Below are 16,600 nucleotides of genomic sequence, written 5' to 3'. Positions count from 1 at the left end.
ACATCCCTATCAATTCCTTTACTGCTCCCAGCTATTATAAGATCACAGATATTATTCAGAGATGTTTATTAGATGAACTTTCCGATGGCCTCCATGCCTGTCGGTTGGTTGACTTAGGTTGTATTACGACAGCAATAGACATAATACAGGTTGTGGACCATCAGCCTAATGTTATTCACGGATTTATAATGTTACATTCGAGCATCCACATTCCCTGCAGCCTTACGAGCATTTCATCAGGTATTCTCACTCATAAAATGAGCGATTCTAGCATTACTTCTTTATTATGCAATAGCTGTGAGTGCAGATCTCTCATATATTCCTGCAGGTTAACCTACGGTCAGAGCATATGTGCTTTTCACTATGCCGCAATAATCATGGCTTAGGTTGCATTAGTAAACCGCATAATTACTTAAGGGTAAATGTACATACTATATCAGTATTGCACATCAGCATATTTAATGTATGACATTGCTGAAGAGACCCATTAATCATAACTTTATTTCATTATCAATAAAATTGCTAACTTGGAAACAATTCAAGTTTCAGGGCTGTAATAAGCAATTTACCTCTATTATTATAAAAGTGTCACACAGCAGGGTGCTTAATCTTTACAGAAAATTTAGTATTAGACATAGGGATGATGAGGCTAATCAGCTTGCTCTATTATTATTATCATTACTATTATTATTATTATTATTATTATTTCATTTAAAGGGTTATTCCCATATCCAAGACTCTATCCCAATATATAGTAGGGGTAATAATAATAATATTAGCAAATACATCCAATTAGAAATGTAGTATGGTTCTTCTGATTCACTGTCGCTTACCCCATGTGCAGGGCATTGCAGTAATTTTGATTAGCAACAGTTAGTTATTTAGTTGTTAGTGATCATAACCATGGATATCTAAGCTACTGCAATGCCCTGCACAAGGGACAAGTGACACAGCTAATTAGAAGAAATAGGCTGCATTTCTAATTGGAGGTATTTCCTATTATTATAATTACATTTACTACATATGGGGATACGAACTTGGAGGTGGGAATATCCCTGTCATGACACATTTTCAACATTCACATTACCAAGGTGAAATTGTAACTCGCTTCTGCTTTAAACAGGACCTTTCACCATTTTTTACACATTAAACAGGCAACATCATGACAGTTTACATTTTGTTCCTTGTTTTTCCTTTGTTCCATAGATATTGGCTTGTAGAGTTTCTAATATAATTTCCCCTTCAATCAAGGGGGTGGTGACAAAGATTCTTCTCTGTGGCATTTACTTTTCCTCTGTATGATCCTGCTCAATCATAAATCTGCAGTATTATATAGGAGAAAAAAGCAGCGTTGTGTGTCATTACATACAACACTATGCATCTCTTCTACCTCTTCTAGACATCAGAGAATAATTCCCTGATGCCTGGCATAGCTACAGACTGCAAGCATCATGTCACATACACTTCTCTGAATCTACATCAGCAATTGGGACATTATTCCTTGATGTCTGGCATTTATGCAGTGCGATGTATGTAATGACACACTTCACAACGCTTCTCTTATTTCTACACTTTTATTGACAGTAAACACCGGCAGAGAGATCTCAGTGCAACATTGTTAGACACTAGTCTTACCAGATCATAGTGAAAAAGCCTGTTCAGAGAATCTCTTGTAGTGTTTACTTTTCCCCCATGTATGATGCTGCTTGCTCATGATTGGACAATGTTATGTAGGGGAAAAAGAAAGCAAATTCAGAGAACAATCTCTCTTAATGCCTCCTTTCGTGGAAAGGAAAATTTGCCTCTAAACTTAACAAATCAAGAAATTATACTACAGAAAGCAGAAAGGAAAAATAAAATGAAAAACTACATTTTATTCAGTATGCCAGCCACTTTATCAAGATGTCGCCAGTTTAACATGTAATAACTGGTGAAAGGTCCTCTTTAATTAGGACACACTAGTAGGTTTTTAACATGAACTATTCATTTGATATCATACCACTGAATCTCAACAATGTTGCATATCAAGTCTAAGGGTACCGTTACAGATAACGATGTCCCAGCGATCCCACCAATGATCCGATGTGGATGGGATCGCTGGGACATTGTTAACTGATCGCTGGTGAGCTGTCACATAGACAGCCCCTCCAGCGATCAGGACCAGCGAGCACGCTGGTTACCAACATAAACATTGGGTTTCTAAGGGCTGTGGGGCCCTTAGAAACCCGATGTTTACCCTAGATACCAGCGTGCACTGCAGGCAGGGCGGGAGATGGAGGCAGAGCGGTGCAGACAGACCGGCGTAGCTTTGCTATCTGCTACTCTGGTCTGACAGACTGGATTAGCAGATAGCAGAGCTACTCCGATCTGTGCGCCGCTCTGCCTCTACCTCCCGCCCTGCCTGTAGTGCACGCTGGTATCTAGGGTAAACATCGGGGCCCCGCGGTCCTTAGAAACCCGATGTTTACGTTGGTAACCAGTGTGCAGCGTAGCTCATCGCTCGCTCCCGCTGCCACACACAGCGATGCGCGCTGGCCAGCGGGAGACCAGCGATGAAAAAACGGGCCAGGACGATCAGCGATACCCTGCGGGGGGGCCGATCACTGCTGGATGTCACACACAGCGATCTCGCTGGAGAGATCGCTGATGTATCACAAAATCAGCGATCTCGCCAGCGAGATCGCTGTGTGTAATGGGCAGTTAAGTCCCTTTTATAATTTGCTTTTCAGTCATTTTTTTGATTTCTTTCCTTTTTACAGCATGCTATTTCCCTGTTTGACACCTGTATATGTAAGGCAAAGCTGAATTATGCACATAGTAAACATTTTTTATTGAATGTTGTTCAGTAGAATAGCATACTCTACTATGTCACTCTATACGTTCCTTTTTTTTGCTTTTTTTCTGAAATACTGACCTTATACTGAGGCCAAAAAAGGAAACATATTCTTTTAGGCTTAATTGGGAGAAAGCACTATACTTAAAGGAATTCTCCACTTTGGCAATCCCATCTTTTTGGAAGGTTACATTCATAATAAACAGATTAAAAGCGTCCCCCTGCTAAGGCCCCTTAATGATCAGCTGTAGTCTGTAGTAAAATGTGCAGTAAGTACTCTGTAGTCCTCCAAAGTCGTCATGCAAACATTACATAGTGTCCAATTACATTTATAGGTTAGCTGTGAATTGCAGGATGGGGAGCAGTCCTCCAGGATGAATGGCCAAGAGGTGTAAAGCCAAAATAGGAGACACAGTAGGTTACAACACAGTAGCTTGATAGGGTTTTAAAAAATGAGCTAAATGGTGTATGCTGGTATACAAGCAAAATAGAGAACACAAACAGATCTGAAGAAGGCCTTAGAGCTACAATTGCTGGGAGGTTCGGTTGTCCAAGAGTAGCATCTTGGTTTAGCAATTTTTTAGCAAATAATGTTTCAGTTTATTGTAGATACTGTATTACGGTGCTACTATACTAATATTACACTTACTTGATTTGGAACAGAGGCAACAAAGGAAAAGCCAGAAAAAAAGGAAAAACCCCAGAAAAAAGTCCAAGCTAAAGGTAGTATTAGTTAATAGTAATTGTTGTATACACATAAGTGTTCATATACCCAGAAAGTTCATGTCCCTTGTTCCATATTGCAAAGTCATTCTATGTGTCAACATATGATGTTTCATTCAAAATAAGTTTGAAATATGGTATGTATCGAGTTTGTCATTTATTCAGTATGACTGTTGACAAACACAACTGCATATTTATCGAAAAATATATGGATTTGTTAAATCTGTACGTACCAGCATATGGATGCTGGAAAACACATCCATACAGCAAAGATCCCTATTCTGGCTGTGGGAATTGAGACATAAGTCTAAAATAAATATTTTAAGGTTAGATATTTTTTTATTTGATATATAGTGTCACAAGGAAGAGCAAAATCACAATGTAAAAATACCTTAGTGCACATGAAACTTTTTATCTCAGATTACATAATCTTTGATTACGTAAAAGATACACATGAACAGTGGATTACGAAAGTATTCACTCCCTTGCCTTCTTAATGTTTTGCTCCCTCACAACCCAAAATTTCACTGTTTTTTTGAGGGTTTGAATCAGTTCATGTAAAGAATATGCCTTAAAACAGTGAACATTTTTTTTTATTGAAAAGCAAACAACAAATAGGACAAAATAACTTCAGTATGCATAACTATTCATCCCCTAAAGTCAATACTTTGTAGAGCCTCCTTTAACAGCTGCCTGTCAATTTGGGTAAGTCTCTATGAGCATTCTACATATTGCCACTGGGATTTTTGCCCATTTCTCGAGGCATAACTGCTCAAACTTCTTCAAGATAGATGGTTTCCTCTGGTGAACAGAAATCTTCAAGTCTCACCACACCACAGATCATCAATTGCAAAAAGTTGTGGCCTTTGACTAGACCACTCCAAAACATTTACACATTTTCCCTTTAAACCATTCAAGTGTTGCTTTAGCAGTATGCTTTGGGTCATTGTCTTGTTCGAAGGTAAACCTCCCCCCTAGTCTAAAATCACTGACAGACTGAAACAGGTTTTTCTCAAGAATATCCCTGTATTTAGCACCATTCATCTTCTCCTCAAATCAAATAATTTTCACTGTCCCTGCTGCTGAGAAATATCCCCAAGCCATGATGCTGCCACCACCATGTTTCACAGTGGGGATGGTGTTCTTGGGGTGATTAACTGTATTGGTTTAGTGCCAGACATAGCATTTACCTTGGTGGCCAAAAAGATAAATTTTGGTCTCATCTGACCACAGCACCCTCCTCCATTTGGGGTGTCTCCAACATATCTTTTGGCAAACTCAAAACTAGCCTTACAGTTTTTGTGAGTAAGTAAAGTTTTTTTCTGCCCACTCTTCCATAAAGGACACCTCTATGGAGTGTACAGCTTATTCTGGTCATATTGACAGATACTCTTGTCTCTGCTTGGGACACCTGCAGCTTCTTCAGGGTCATCTTTGGTCTGTTTTGCCTCTCTGATTAATGCCCTCCTTGACCAGACTGAGAGTTTTAGTGGGTGTCCCTCTCTTGCTATGTTTATTGCGGTACCATCTTTTTTTCATTTGATGGTAATGAATTTGATGGTTCTTCGGGGGATCATGAAAGATTGGAATTTTTTTTAACCCAACCCTGACTTGTAATAATAATAATAATAAATTGTATTTCTATAGTGCCGATATATTCTGCAGCACTTTACATTTCAGAGGGGATTTGTACAGACAATAGACATTACAGCATAACAATAATCACATAGATTATAACAAATACCAAGAGGAAGGCCCTGCTCACAAGCTTACAGTCTATGAGGAAAGAGGTAGACATGAAAGGTGGGTGGTAACAGTTGCCCTGTTTGTATGGACCAGCCATAATGTTAAGTGTGTAACAGTAGAGTTGAGCGAAACGGGTCGGTCATATTCAAAAGTCGTCGACTTTCGCTGAAGTCTGGTTTCATGAAACGAAACCCGACCATAGCATGAGGTCGGTCATGAGGTCGGCGACCAGAGCGCCAAAGTCACGTTTCAAAAGATGCTTCCAGCGCCCTTTTTCAGCCAATGATGGAGGACGCACACTGTGGGCAACGCGATGACATAGGCATTGGTCACCACCATCATTGAGAAGGGCATGCAAGTGATTGACTGGCCTTGTGTGGCATCACAGGGGCTAAAATAGGGCGTAAACACCGACCGCCATCTTACTTATGCCGATCTTAGCATAGGGAGAGGTGCTGTTGCTGCTGATTCTGTAGGGAGAGCGTTAGGCAGGGAAGAAGAACAAAAAAAACTGCTTCTGCTGTTAGCAATTTCCACTTACAACACAACACTTTGTGTGCAGTGACAGGGGAGGCTCTATTTTTGTGCATCAGCTCTGTTGGTTATTAGGCTGCCTTATAAGGCTTCCTGATAGCTGCATTGCTGTTTGCACACTGCTGTGCAAACTGCTTTTTTAAAAGAAAAAATACTTTTCTTCCTCTTTTCTGCACAGTTACCAAACGTTCATTTTTCCACCCTTTTGTGTGTGCACTGTGCAGCAGTCCTGCATATGAGGCTGGCTGCATCCATACTTGGACTGAGAGCATCATTGTCAGTGTCCTCAAATCTCTAGTGAGATCCAAATTCTCACTAATCCTATAGACACCCTCCACCTTGTTATACACCATCCAATTTCAGCCTGTTACATTGAGGTGTAATCTCTACTGGGCCAGAGACAATAGTTCTGCGTCCTCAAATCTATAGTGAGATTCAAAATCTCACCAATCGTATAGACACCCTCCACCTTGTCATTCACCATCCAATTTCAGCCTGTTACATTGAGGTGTAATCTCTACTGGACCTGAGACAATTGTTCAGCGTCCTCAAATCTATAGTGAGATCCAAATTCTCTCCAATCCTATAGACACCCTCCACCTTGTCATACACCATCCAATTTCAGTCTGTTACATTGAGGTGTAATCTCTCCTGGGCCAGAGACAATAGTTCTGCGTCCTCAAATCTATAGTGAGATTCAAAATCTCACCAATCCTATAGACACTCTCCACCTTGTCATTCACCATCCAATTTCAGCCTGTTACATTGAGGTGTAATCTCTACTGGGCCAGAGACAATAGTTCAGTGTCCTCAAATCTCTAGTGAGATCCAAATTCTCACCAATCCTATAGACACCCTCCACCTTGTCATTCACCATCCAATTTCAGCCTGTTACATTGAGGTGTAATCTCTACTGAGCAAGAGACAATAGTTCAGCGTCCTCAAATCTCTAGTGAGATCCAAATTCTCACCAATCTTATAGACACCCTGCACCTTGTCATACACCATCCAATTTCAGCCTGTTACATTGAGGTGTAATCTCTACTGGGCCAGAGACAATAGTTCTGCATCCTCATATCTCTAGTGAGATTCAAATTCTCACCAATAGTAGATACACCTTCTACCTTCTTTTACAGTACCATATAGCTGGTGGTATTTTGGTTATATTTTCACAAAAATGAGGAAGTATGGTGGAAGAAGCCATGGAAGTGGGCGAGGATTGCCAGCTGGTCCCGATGGTGGTGGTGGTGTTGCATCTGTTGGTAGTGGCAAAAGCACAATAGCACCTAAAGCAGGAGGTGTTGAGCCTGCGTCATCGTCTGGCTCCACAAGGCCTTGAAGGCTCTCTTTTCTGGGAGTAGGTAAACCACTTTTAAAGCCGGTGCTTCAGGAGCAAGTTTTGGCTTTCATTGCTGACAAAGCCTCCAGTTCTCTCACCTCCTCTTCTGAAGTTTCAAAAAATAAAAGCACAGAGTCATCATTGGAGGCTCCTGGTCAGGAACAACACCTTTCCTTGTGTCCTTCACCCCTACCAAAAGTGAAGGATGTGGCAGGCCACACTACTGATTACTCCATGGAGCTCTTTTCACATACCATGCCTGGGTTAGCAAGTCAAATCGTGAATTCCCCAGTCCAAGATGAATCTGACATGGACTGCACTGATACACAGACACTGCTAGATTTTTCTGCTGGTACATTCACTCAGAGCACTACATTGTCCTCGCAGTGTACTGAGGCAGAATCAGACCCTGATGAAACTCAGGTGCCCCTTCCCTCATACTATACCACCTTACACGGTGACTCAGAGGAAGGTGCACATTAAATTGAAGAGGTAATGGATGACCCTGCTGTTGACCCACATTGGCATCCATTGGGGAAGAGGGTGCCGCTGCCAATAGCTCAGAAGAGGAGGAGGAGGATCTGCAGCAGGCAATGACATCGCAACAGCTGTTATCTGGCAGGACCGTAGCAGTCCAAAGACGTGTTACCAAAAACAAAAAAGTTGCAGGACAGCTTGGCCAGACGGTCAAATTAGCACAGTGTGCAAGGTCTCAAAAAGTCTTCCATAGTAGGAAGAGTGCAGTGTGGCACTTTTTTGAACAAAATCCTAATGATCAGGCAAAAGTTATCTGTAAGAAGTGCGCAAAGACCTTTAGCCGAGGGAAAAATCTGAGAAATTTGAATACCAGTTGCATGCTTAGACATTTAACCACCATGCACTTGCAAGTGTGGACGGACTTCCAAACCTCACGTACCACATGTGCACCTGCTCCGAATGAAGGTAGTCAGCAACGCTACATCGCTTCCCCCACTGTAAACCCACCGGTTAGCACACCACCAGCAGCAAATGTCGAGGTGTCATCGCAAGGGCAAAGCAGTCATGGAATCACAATGTTATTGCTACGAAAGACTGAATGTAGGCCATCAGCAACACCACCAACACTATCACCATCACCAACCCTCTCTGAGTCCGCCATGTCCACCACTAGTTCCACCATATGCAGCTCTCAAGTCCAGCTCACCCTACCAGAGACTCTGAGTAGGACAAGAAAGTACTCATCCTCTCATCCGTGTACACTGGCTTTGAATGCCCACATTGCCAAACTAATCTCGTTAGAGATTATGCCCTACCGGTTGGTTGAAAGCAAAGTTTTCCGTGAGCACATGGCCTATGCAGTACCATGCTATGACCTACCCAGTCGGCATCCCAGCCCTCCACGTGCATGTGAAAGACTGCATTTTCCATGCACTCAAGCAATCAGTGAGTGGAAGGTGCACCTCACAACAAATTCATGGTCCAGTAGGCATGGACAGGGCCGTTACGTGTCCATCACTGCACACTGGGTTAATGTGGTGGATGCAGGGTCCACAGGGGACAGCGGTGGTGGGACAGTGCTGCCTAGCCCACGGTATGGGAAACAGTTGGCTGTAGGCGTTCGACCCTCCTCCTCCTCCTCCTCCAGAAGCGAAAGCTCGTCCACAGAGAGCAGTCGCACGAGCACTCCATCCGCAGCTGCCAGTGTTGCACACGAGGTGTCCCACTATCGAACAGCTAGTGGTCAGCCTCAGCAGGCTGTGTTGAAGAAGATGTGTTTGGGCGACAACAGACACACTGCGGAGGTACTGGCCGACTACTTGTAGCGACAAACTGAGTAATGGCTGGGCAGTCTACATCTTGAAGCAGGCAAGGTAGTTAGTGATAACGGCCGGAATTTTGTGGCAGCCATAGCCTTTTCAAAACTCAGACACATACCTTGCCTGACTCACACCTTGAACCTGGTGGTGCAGTGCTTGCTCAATAATTATCCAGAGTTAACAGCCCTGCTCCATAAGGTGCGAAGATTGTGCTCTCACATCCGCCGGTCGCCCGTACAGTCCAGTCGTATGCAGAAGTTGCAGCGATTGCTCCACCATCCCAAGCACCGCCTAATTATCGACGTTGCAACAAGGTGGAATTCCACCCTGCACATGGTTCAGAGGCTGTGCGAACAGAGGCAGGCTGTAATTCATTTGTGGGAGGAAACACGGGCAGGCAGTTTGCAGGCAGACATGGAGTTGTCTGGTGTGCAGTGGTCAAAGCTGAAAGACCTCTGTAAAGTGCTTCAATGTTTTGAGGAATGCATACGGCTGGTAAGCGCAGATGACCCCATCATAAGCATGAGCATCCCACTTATGCATCTGCTCATGCAAACTTTGACGCACATTAAGGAGCAGGCGTCTGCAGCCGAGGAGGAAGAGGAGTAGGGAAGCCTTGATGACAGTCAGCCATTGTCTGCTCAGGGAAGTCTCATGGATGAGGTGGAGGAAGAAGAGGAAGAGGAGGAGGAGGATGATGGGGATGATTATTTTGGGGAGGAGGATGCTTCTCAGGGGGCAAGAAAAAATGTTGGCATGGCAAGGTCAGGTACATGGTTTGTGCGTGACTGGAGGGATGTGGATTTGCCAGAAAGTGCTCCTCCACCCAGCACTCGCAGTGCATCATTGACACCTGGAACATTGGCCCACATGTCTGATTATGCCTTGCAGATCCTAAAAAGGGACCCCCGCATTGCCAAAATGATGAACGTTGATGACTACTGGTTGGCCAGCATCCTGGATCCACGCTATAAAGGCAAATTCCAAAACATCATGCCACAGGAGAACCTTAACCTAATATTGGCTAACAAACAAGCAACTCTGGTAAACCGTTTGTTTGAGGCATTCCCAGCACACAGCGGCGGTGATGTTTTTCCAACGAGCCGTAGGGGGCAACATGGAAGAGGTGTTCGTGGTGCACACAGCCGAAGTGACATTGGACACAGGGCTTTCATGACCATGTTGTGGACTGATTTTTCAAGTACCGCTCACACGACTGGTAATACTGCATCGATTGAAAGTGACAGGAGACAGCAGTTGTCAGCTATCGTAACAAAGTACTTCTCCTCCCATATCGATGTTCTCCCTCACCGGTCATTCCCCTTTGGCTATTGAGCCAGTAAACTTGACACCTGGCCTGAATTGACACAATATGCCTTACAGGAGCTCGCCTGCCCTGCTGCTAGTGTGTTATCTGAACGAGGCTTCAGTGCTGCTGGACCGATACCTGACAGAAAAAAGGACCCGTCTGTTGACCCAAAATGTTGATGATCTAACCTTCTTTAAAATGAACCATGCATGGGTTTCAAAGGATTTTGTCCAACCCTCCCCTGCTGACACGTAGGTTGCCTGAAAAATGGCTTGCTTTTGTCCTCCTCTTCCGCGGACTTCTCCAATTACTCCATTTGCAGCTGTTGAATGTCCAACATCAGCATATGCCAATTTTTCCACCTCCCTAACTGGGCTGCCTCCCCCCACAGGGCCGAGGTCACCACTTGGCGCACACACCCGTGCGAGTGCCGTTGCCCTGGACAGGTGGGTGGGCACACTCTTTGGCAACGGCACTGGTGCAAGGTTCCTCATAGTAGAATCAAGTGTCTCTGATGGTAGGGGTGCACACCCGCCGTCAGACACACCGGCATACTATGAGGGGTCCTGTGCCAGTGCCGTCACCTACGAGTGGGCCCCCCTGCTTGCTCAGGATCACAGCACTTGCAAAGTTAAAATACTTACCTCTCCCTGCTCCACCGCTGTGACGTCTTCCGCGTTTCCTGACAGTGACATTCTAGTCAGAGAGCGCGATGACATCACGTCTGTACGCCCTCTGCCTAAACAGTCCAAGTGCAGTGAGATGGAAGATGGGAACGACGAGGAGTCCAGACTAGTACAGGGATTCCCTAGCGAGGAGACTTATTTAATTGTTTTCAATGTTGGGACAGCTATTTTTGGGGAGCACTATACTCTGGAGAATGATATATGTGGCCCACCATACACTGGAGCATTCCAAAGCTGGACATTAGACACTGGAGCAGCATTTACAGGGCCCATTATGCACTGGAGCATTAGAAATGGGGCCCATTATATATGGAGCATTATTTGGGCCCATAACACAGTGGAGCTTCATCCATGGGGACCAGCATATACTATAGCATTATGTGGAGCTCATCATATATTGTTTCAAACATTATATGGGACTAATGATTCCGTATGGAGAAATATATGGGCCTCATTACTCTGTATAGCGCACTATGCGGTGGCCATAATACTGTATGGAGTAATATACTGTCCGTTTTTGGAGCTATTGGAGAATTTAAAATGGATATCAGACATGAGATGTAAGAAGTGAAGTATTTTTCATTGTACTATACCGCTATTTCTCTGCCATATCAGAGGATCATGAATTGTGGCATGTGTTAAAAGAGCCCAGTGACACTCTTTGGCCCTGAGCCCACAAAAATCTGTAGCCAGCCCTACCCCCCCCACAATTTTAGCCAAATAACCCCCAGTTTTCAATGCCTAACTATTATTATAAAGTAAATTAAGGTTGACAAGCTTAAGTAATAAGAAATGATGTTTTTGGCATTAAAATGGTGCACTGTAGGTATGTTTCCTGTCCTTCACTCCCTGCCGACCTTGGTTCCCCATTGACTTGCATTGGGTTTCGTGTTTCAGTCGGCCTTCGACTTTTCACGATAATCGGCCGATTTCGTTCGACCCGACTTTTGAGAAAGTCGGGTTTAATGAAACCCGACTCGACCCGAAAAAAGGCAAAGTCGCTCATCACTATGTAACAGTACAGACACAGAGACTTATACTTCTCAACAACTCTGTCCCTGACTTGGTTGGAGATCTGCTTGGTCTTCATGAAATTGTTTGGTTAAAAGTGCCTCTTGCTTAATGGTGTTGCCGCCTCTGTGGCCTCTCAGAAAAGGTGTGTATATACTGACAGACCATGTGACACTTAGACTGAACACAAGTGGACTTCCTTTCACTATACATTAGTGTTGAGCATTCCGATACCGCAAGTATCGGGTATCGGCCGATACTTGCTGTATCGGAATTCCGATACCGACTTCCGATATTTTTTCAATATCGGAATTCGGCATCGGAATCGGAATTCAAAGTTGATTGACAGACTGACGTCATCATGATGCGCGGTGTGTGCGCATCATGATGCGCCGTCATTTCGGGCCTTCCGGGGGTCTCTGCCGGCCTGCCGGGGGGCTGTGCCGGCCTGCCGGGGGGCTGTGTGGACTGCCCGGGGTCTGTACCGGCCTGCCGGGGGGCTGTGCCGGCCTGCCGGTGGTCTGTGCACCCTGTGGGGGTCTGTACCGGCCTGCCGGGGGGCTGTGCCGGCCTGCCGGTGGTCTGTGCACCCTGTGGGGGTCTGTACCGGCCTGCCGGGGGGCTGTGCCGGCCTGCCGGGGGGCTGTGCTGATGTCCGGGGGTCTGTGCAAGCATCGTCCGATGGGACTACAAGTCCCATCGGGCGATGCCTGCTACCATGACAGTGATTGACACATTAGCCAATGATGGGACAGTAGTAGTCCCATCATCCGGCTAATGTGTTAAATGTTAAAAAAAAAAAAAAAATACTACATACATACTGCATGCATGCTACATACATACTACATGCTACATACATACTACATATATACTACATACATACTACATGCTACATACATACTACATGCATGCTACATACATACTACATACATGCTACATACATGCTACATACATACTACATACATGCTACATACATACTACATGCATGCTACATACATACATGCTACATACATACTACATGCATGCTACATACATACTACATGCTACATACATACTACATATATACTACATACATACTACATACATGCTACATGCATGCTACATGCATGCTACATACATGCTACATACATGCTACATGCATGCTACATACATGCTACATGCATGCTACATGCTACATACATACCACATACATACTACATACATACTACATGCTACATACATACCACATACATACTACATACATGCTACATACTACATACATACTACATACATACTACATGCATGCTACATACATACTACATGCCACATACATACCACATACATACTACATACATACTACATACATACTACATGCTACATACATACTACATATATACTACATGCATGCTACATACATACTACATGCTACATACATACCACATACATACTACATACATGCTACATATATACTACATGCATGCTACATACATACTACATGCTACATACATACTACATACATACTACATGCTACATACATACCACATATATACTACATACATACTACATACAATACATTCATACAATACATACATAGACATACAGTACATATAACATAGAGTAACATACTTACCAATACTTGTCACATTGTTCCCCGAAGCCATTGTCGTCTACGGAATAAATATTAACATAACAAACCACAAAAATACTCACCCACGATCCGAAGCAGTCCACGAGTGTGTCCCACGACGATCTTGGGTAGAGAACTGCAGCATCAGATGATGCTGCCGTTCTCTACTGGCTGCAGGAATCCAATGACGGAAGGTAGGTATCCTTCCGCACTGTATTCCTCCGCCACTTAAAAAAAAAAGTCCCTAGTCTCACTTTATGCCATTGCTGCGTGGGAAATTCCCACACAGCAATGGCATAAAGTGAGACTAGGGACTTTTTTTTTTTTTAAGTGGCGGAGGAATACAGTGCGGAAGGATACCTACCTTCCGTCATTGGATTCCTGCAGCCCGTAGAGAACGGCAGCAACAGCTGATGCTGCAGTTCTCTACCCAAGATCGTCGTGGGACACACTCGTGGACTGCTTCGGATCGTGGGTGAGTATTTTTGTGGTTTGTTATGTTAATATTTATTCCGGAAAAGACAATGGCTTCGGGGAACAATGTGACAAGTATTGGTAAGTATGTTACTCTATGTTATATGTACTGTATGTCTATGTATGTATTGTATGAATGTATTGTATGTATGTAGTATATATGTGGTATGTATGTAGCATGTAGTATGTATGTAGTATGTATGTAGCATGCATGTAGCATGCAGTATGTATGTAGCATGCATGTAGTATATATGTAGTATGTATGTGGTATGTATGTAGCATGTAGTATGTATGTAGCATGCATGTAGTATGTATGTAGCATGCATGTAGTATATATGTAGTATGTATGTAGCATGTAGTATGTAGCATGCATGTAGTATATATGTAGTATGTATGTAGCATGTAGTATGTATGTAGCATGTATGTAGCATGCATGTAGTATGTATGTAGTATGTATGTAGCATGTAGTATGTATGTAGCATGCATGTAGTATGTATGTAGCATGCATGTAGTATGTATGTAGCATGCATGTAGTATGTATATGGTATGTATGTAGCATGTAGTATGTATGTAGCATGCATGTAGTATATATGTGGTATGTATGTAGCATGCATGTAGCATGTATGTAGTATGTATGTAGTATATATGTAGTATGTATGTAGCATGTAGTATGTATGTAGCATGCATGTAGTATATATGTAGTATGTATGTAGCATGTAGTATGTATGTAGCATGCATGTAGTATATATGTAGTATGTAGCATGTAGTATGTATGTAGCATGCATGTAGTATATATGTAGTATGTAGCATGTAGTATGTATGTAGCATGCATGTAGTATATATGTAGCATGTAGTATGTATGTAGCATGCATGTAGTATATATGTGTTATGTATGTAGCATGTAGCATGCATGTAGTATGTATGTAGTATATATGTGGTATGTATGTAGCATGCAGTATGTATGTAGCATGCATGTAGTATATATGTAGTATGTATGTTGCATGTAGTATTTATGTAGTATGAATGTAGCATGTATGTAGTATGTAGTATGAATGTAGCATGTATGTAGTATGCATGTTGTATGTATGTAGCATGTAATTTTTTTTTTTTTTTTTTTTTTTTTTTCACATTTAACACATTAGCCGGATGATGGGACTACTACTGTCCCATCATTGGCTAATGTGTCAATCACTGTCATGGTAGCAGGCATCGCCCGATGGGACTTGTAGTCCCATCGGACGATGCCTGCACAGACCACCGGCAGGCCGGCACAGCCCCCCGGCAGGCCGGCACAGCCCCCCGGAGCCTGCACAGACCACCGGCAGGCCGGCACAGCCCCCCGGCAGGCCGGCACAGCCCCCCGGCAGGCCGGCACAGACCACCGGAGCCTGCACAGCCCCCCTGGCAGGCCGGCACAGCCCCCCGAAAGGCCCGTACAGACCCCAGAGAGGCTGTACAAGGGCAGGAAAGGGTTTTTCTTATTCCGATACCGGAAGTCCCATAGACTTGAATGGGACTTCCGGTATCGGAATCGGCGATACCGATACTTTTTTTAAAGATCGGCCGATACCATCCGATACGATACTTTGAAGTATCGGACGGTATCGCTCAACTCTACTATACATGTGATTTATGAAGATGATTTCTTTCAGCAGAAATTTTTAGCGGCTTCAGTGCAAAAGGGGTGAATACATATGCATATGCCTATTTTTGTTATTTGATCCCATAAATTTAATTCATGTGTATATTTTTCTCACTCCACTTCACCAACTTAGACTGTTCAATACTGATGCATCCCACAGAAATTGGATTACAAAAATATTTAAGCTCATATTGTAATGTAACAAAATTGGTAAAACACCAAGAGGGTGAATACCTTCGCAAGCCACTGCATGTCTACATACATGGATGATATAAAATGATGCAAGACTTATTATGATCAACTGTAACCTTTTTTGGACAGTCCCACAAGTTCTAAAAAAACACTTAAGCTTTCTTGTGTGAAACTATTTCTGAATAAAATATGATACTGTACAGTAGTGAACAATTCAAATAAAAAAGACTGCTACATGCAATCTTGGCACTAGCCATCCCATTATTGCAGTCCCAGTAGTACATCAGTATGTCTTCCAGAGGCCCCCTGAGAAAGCAAGGTGTTGGGGAAACAGGTTGGTGTGATGCTGGGACTCCAATAATGGATACTTACCTTTTGCAATGTACAATTTGATTTGGAATTTTTTTAATGGGATTTATTAATGTCTATTGTCTCTGCAATTAGCAGTGCAATATTTGGGAGACAGGCAGGATTGTTATCTAGACTATAACAATGTGCATTAACTTTATAACTTAAAATTAGCCATGAAAGTTTTTCTAAAGTGATTCATATATGTCTATTGTCTCTGCAATTTGGCAGTGAAATATTGGTGTTTTTGATTAATTGTACAGCTGCATGTTGTGTGAATATTACCTGTCAAGATACTATTAACTATAAAATACTGTACAAAACACCCTTCATATATGCATTGTAATGGCGGCTTTTGATT

The 16,600-nt window shown here is 43.1% G+C and overlaps 1 protein-coding gene across 1 annotated transcript in view; it reads left to right on the top strand.

Moving 5' to 3' along the window:
- The window catches only part of TRDN (triadin), a 477,806-nt gene that overhangs the window by 227,731 nt on the left and 233,475 nt on the right, over positions 1-16,600 (top strand). The window contains exon 11 of the mRNA XM_073576110.1: positions 3,497-3,556. Coding sequence (XP_073432211.1) covers positions 3,497-3,556 — 60 coding nt within the window. The remainder of the gene's footprint in view (positions 1-3,496; positions 3,557-16,600) is intronic.

This window comes from Dendrobates tinctorius, unplaced genomic scaffold, assembly GCF_039654945.1.
Source record: "Dendrobates tinctorius isolate UK_male_01 unplaced genomic scaffold, ASM3965494v1 ptg000046l, whole genome shotgun sequence".
Taxonomy (NCBI): domain Eukaryota; kingdom Metazoa; phylum Chordata; class Amphibia; order Anura; family Dendrobatidae; genus Dendrobates; species Dendrobates tinctorius.
This window is presented reverse-complemented; position numbering and strand designations above follow the sequence as displayed.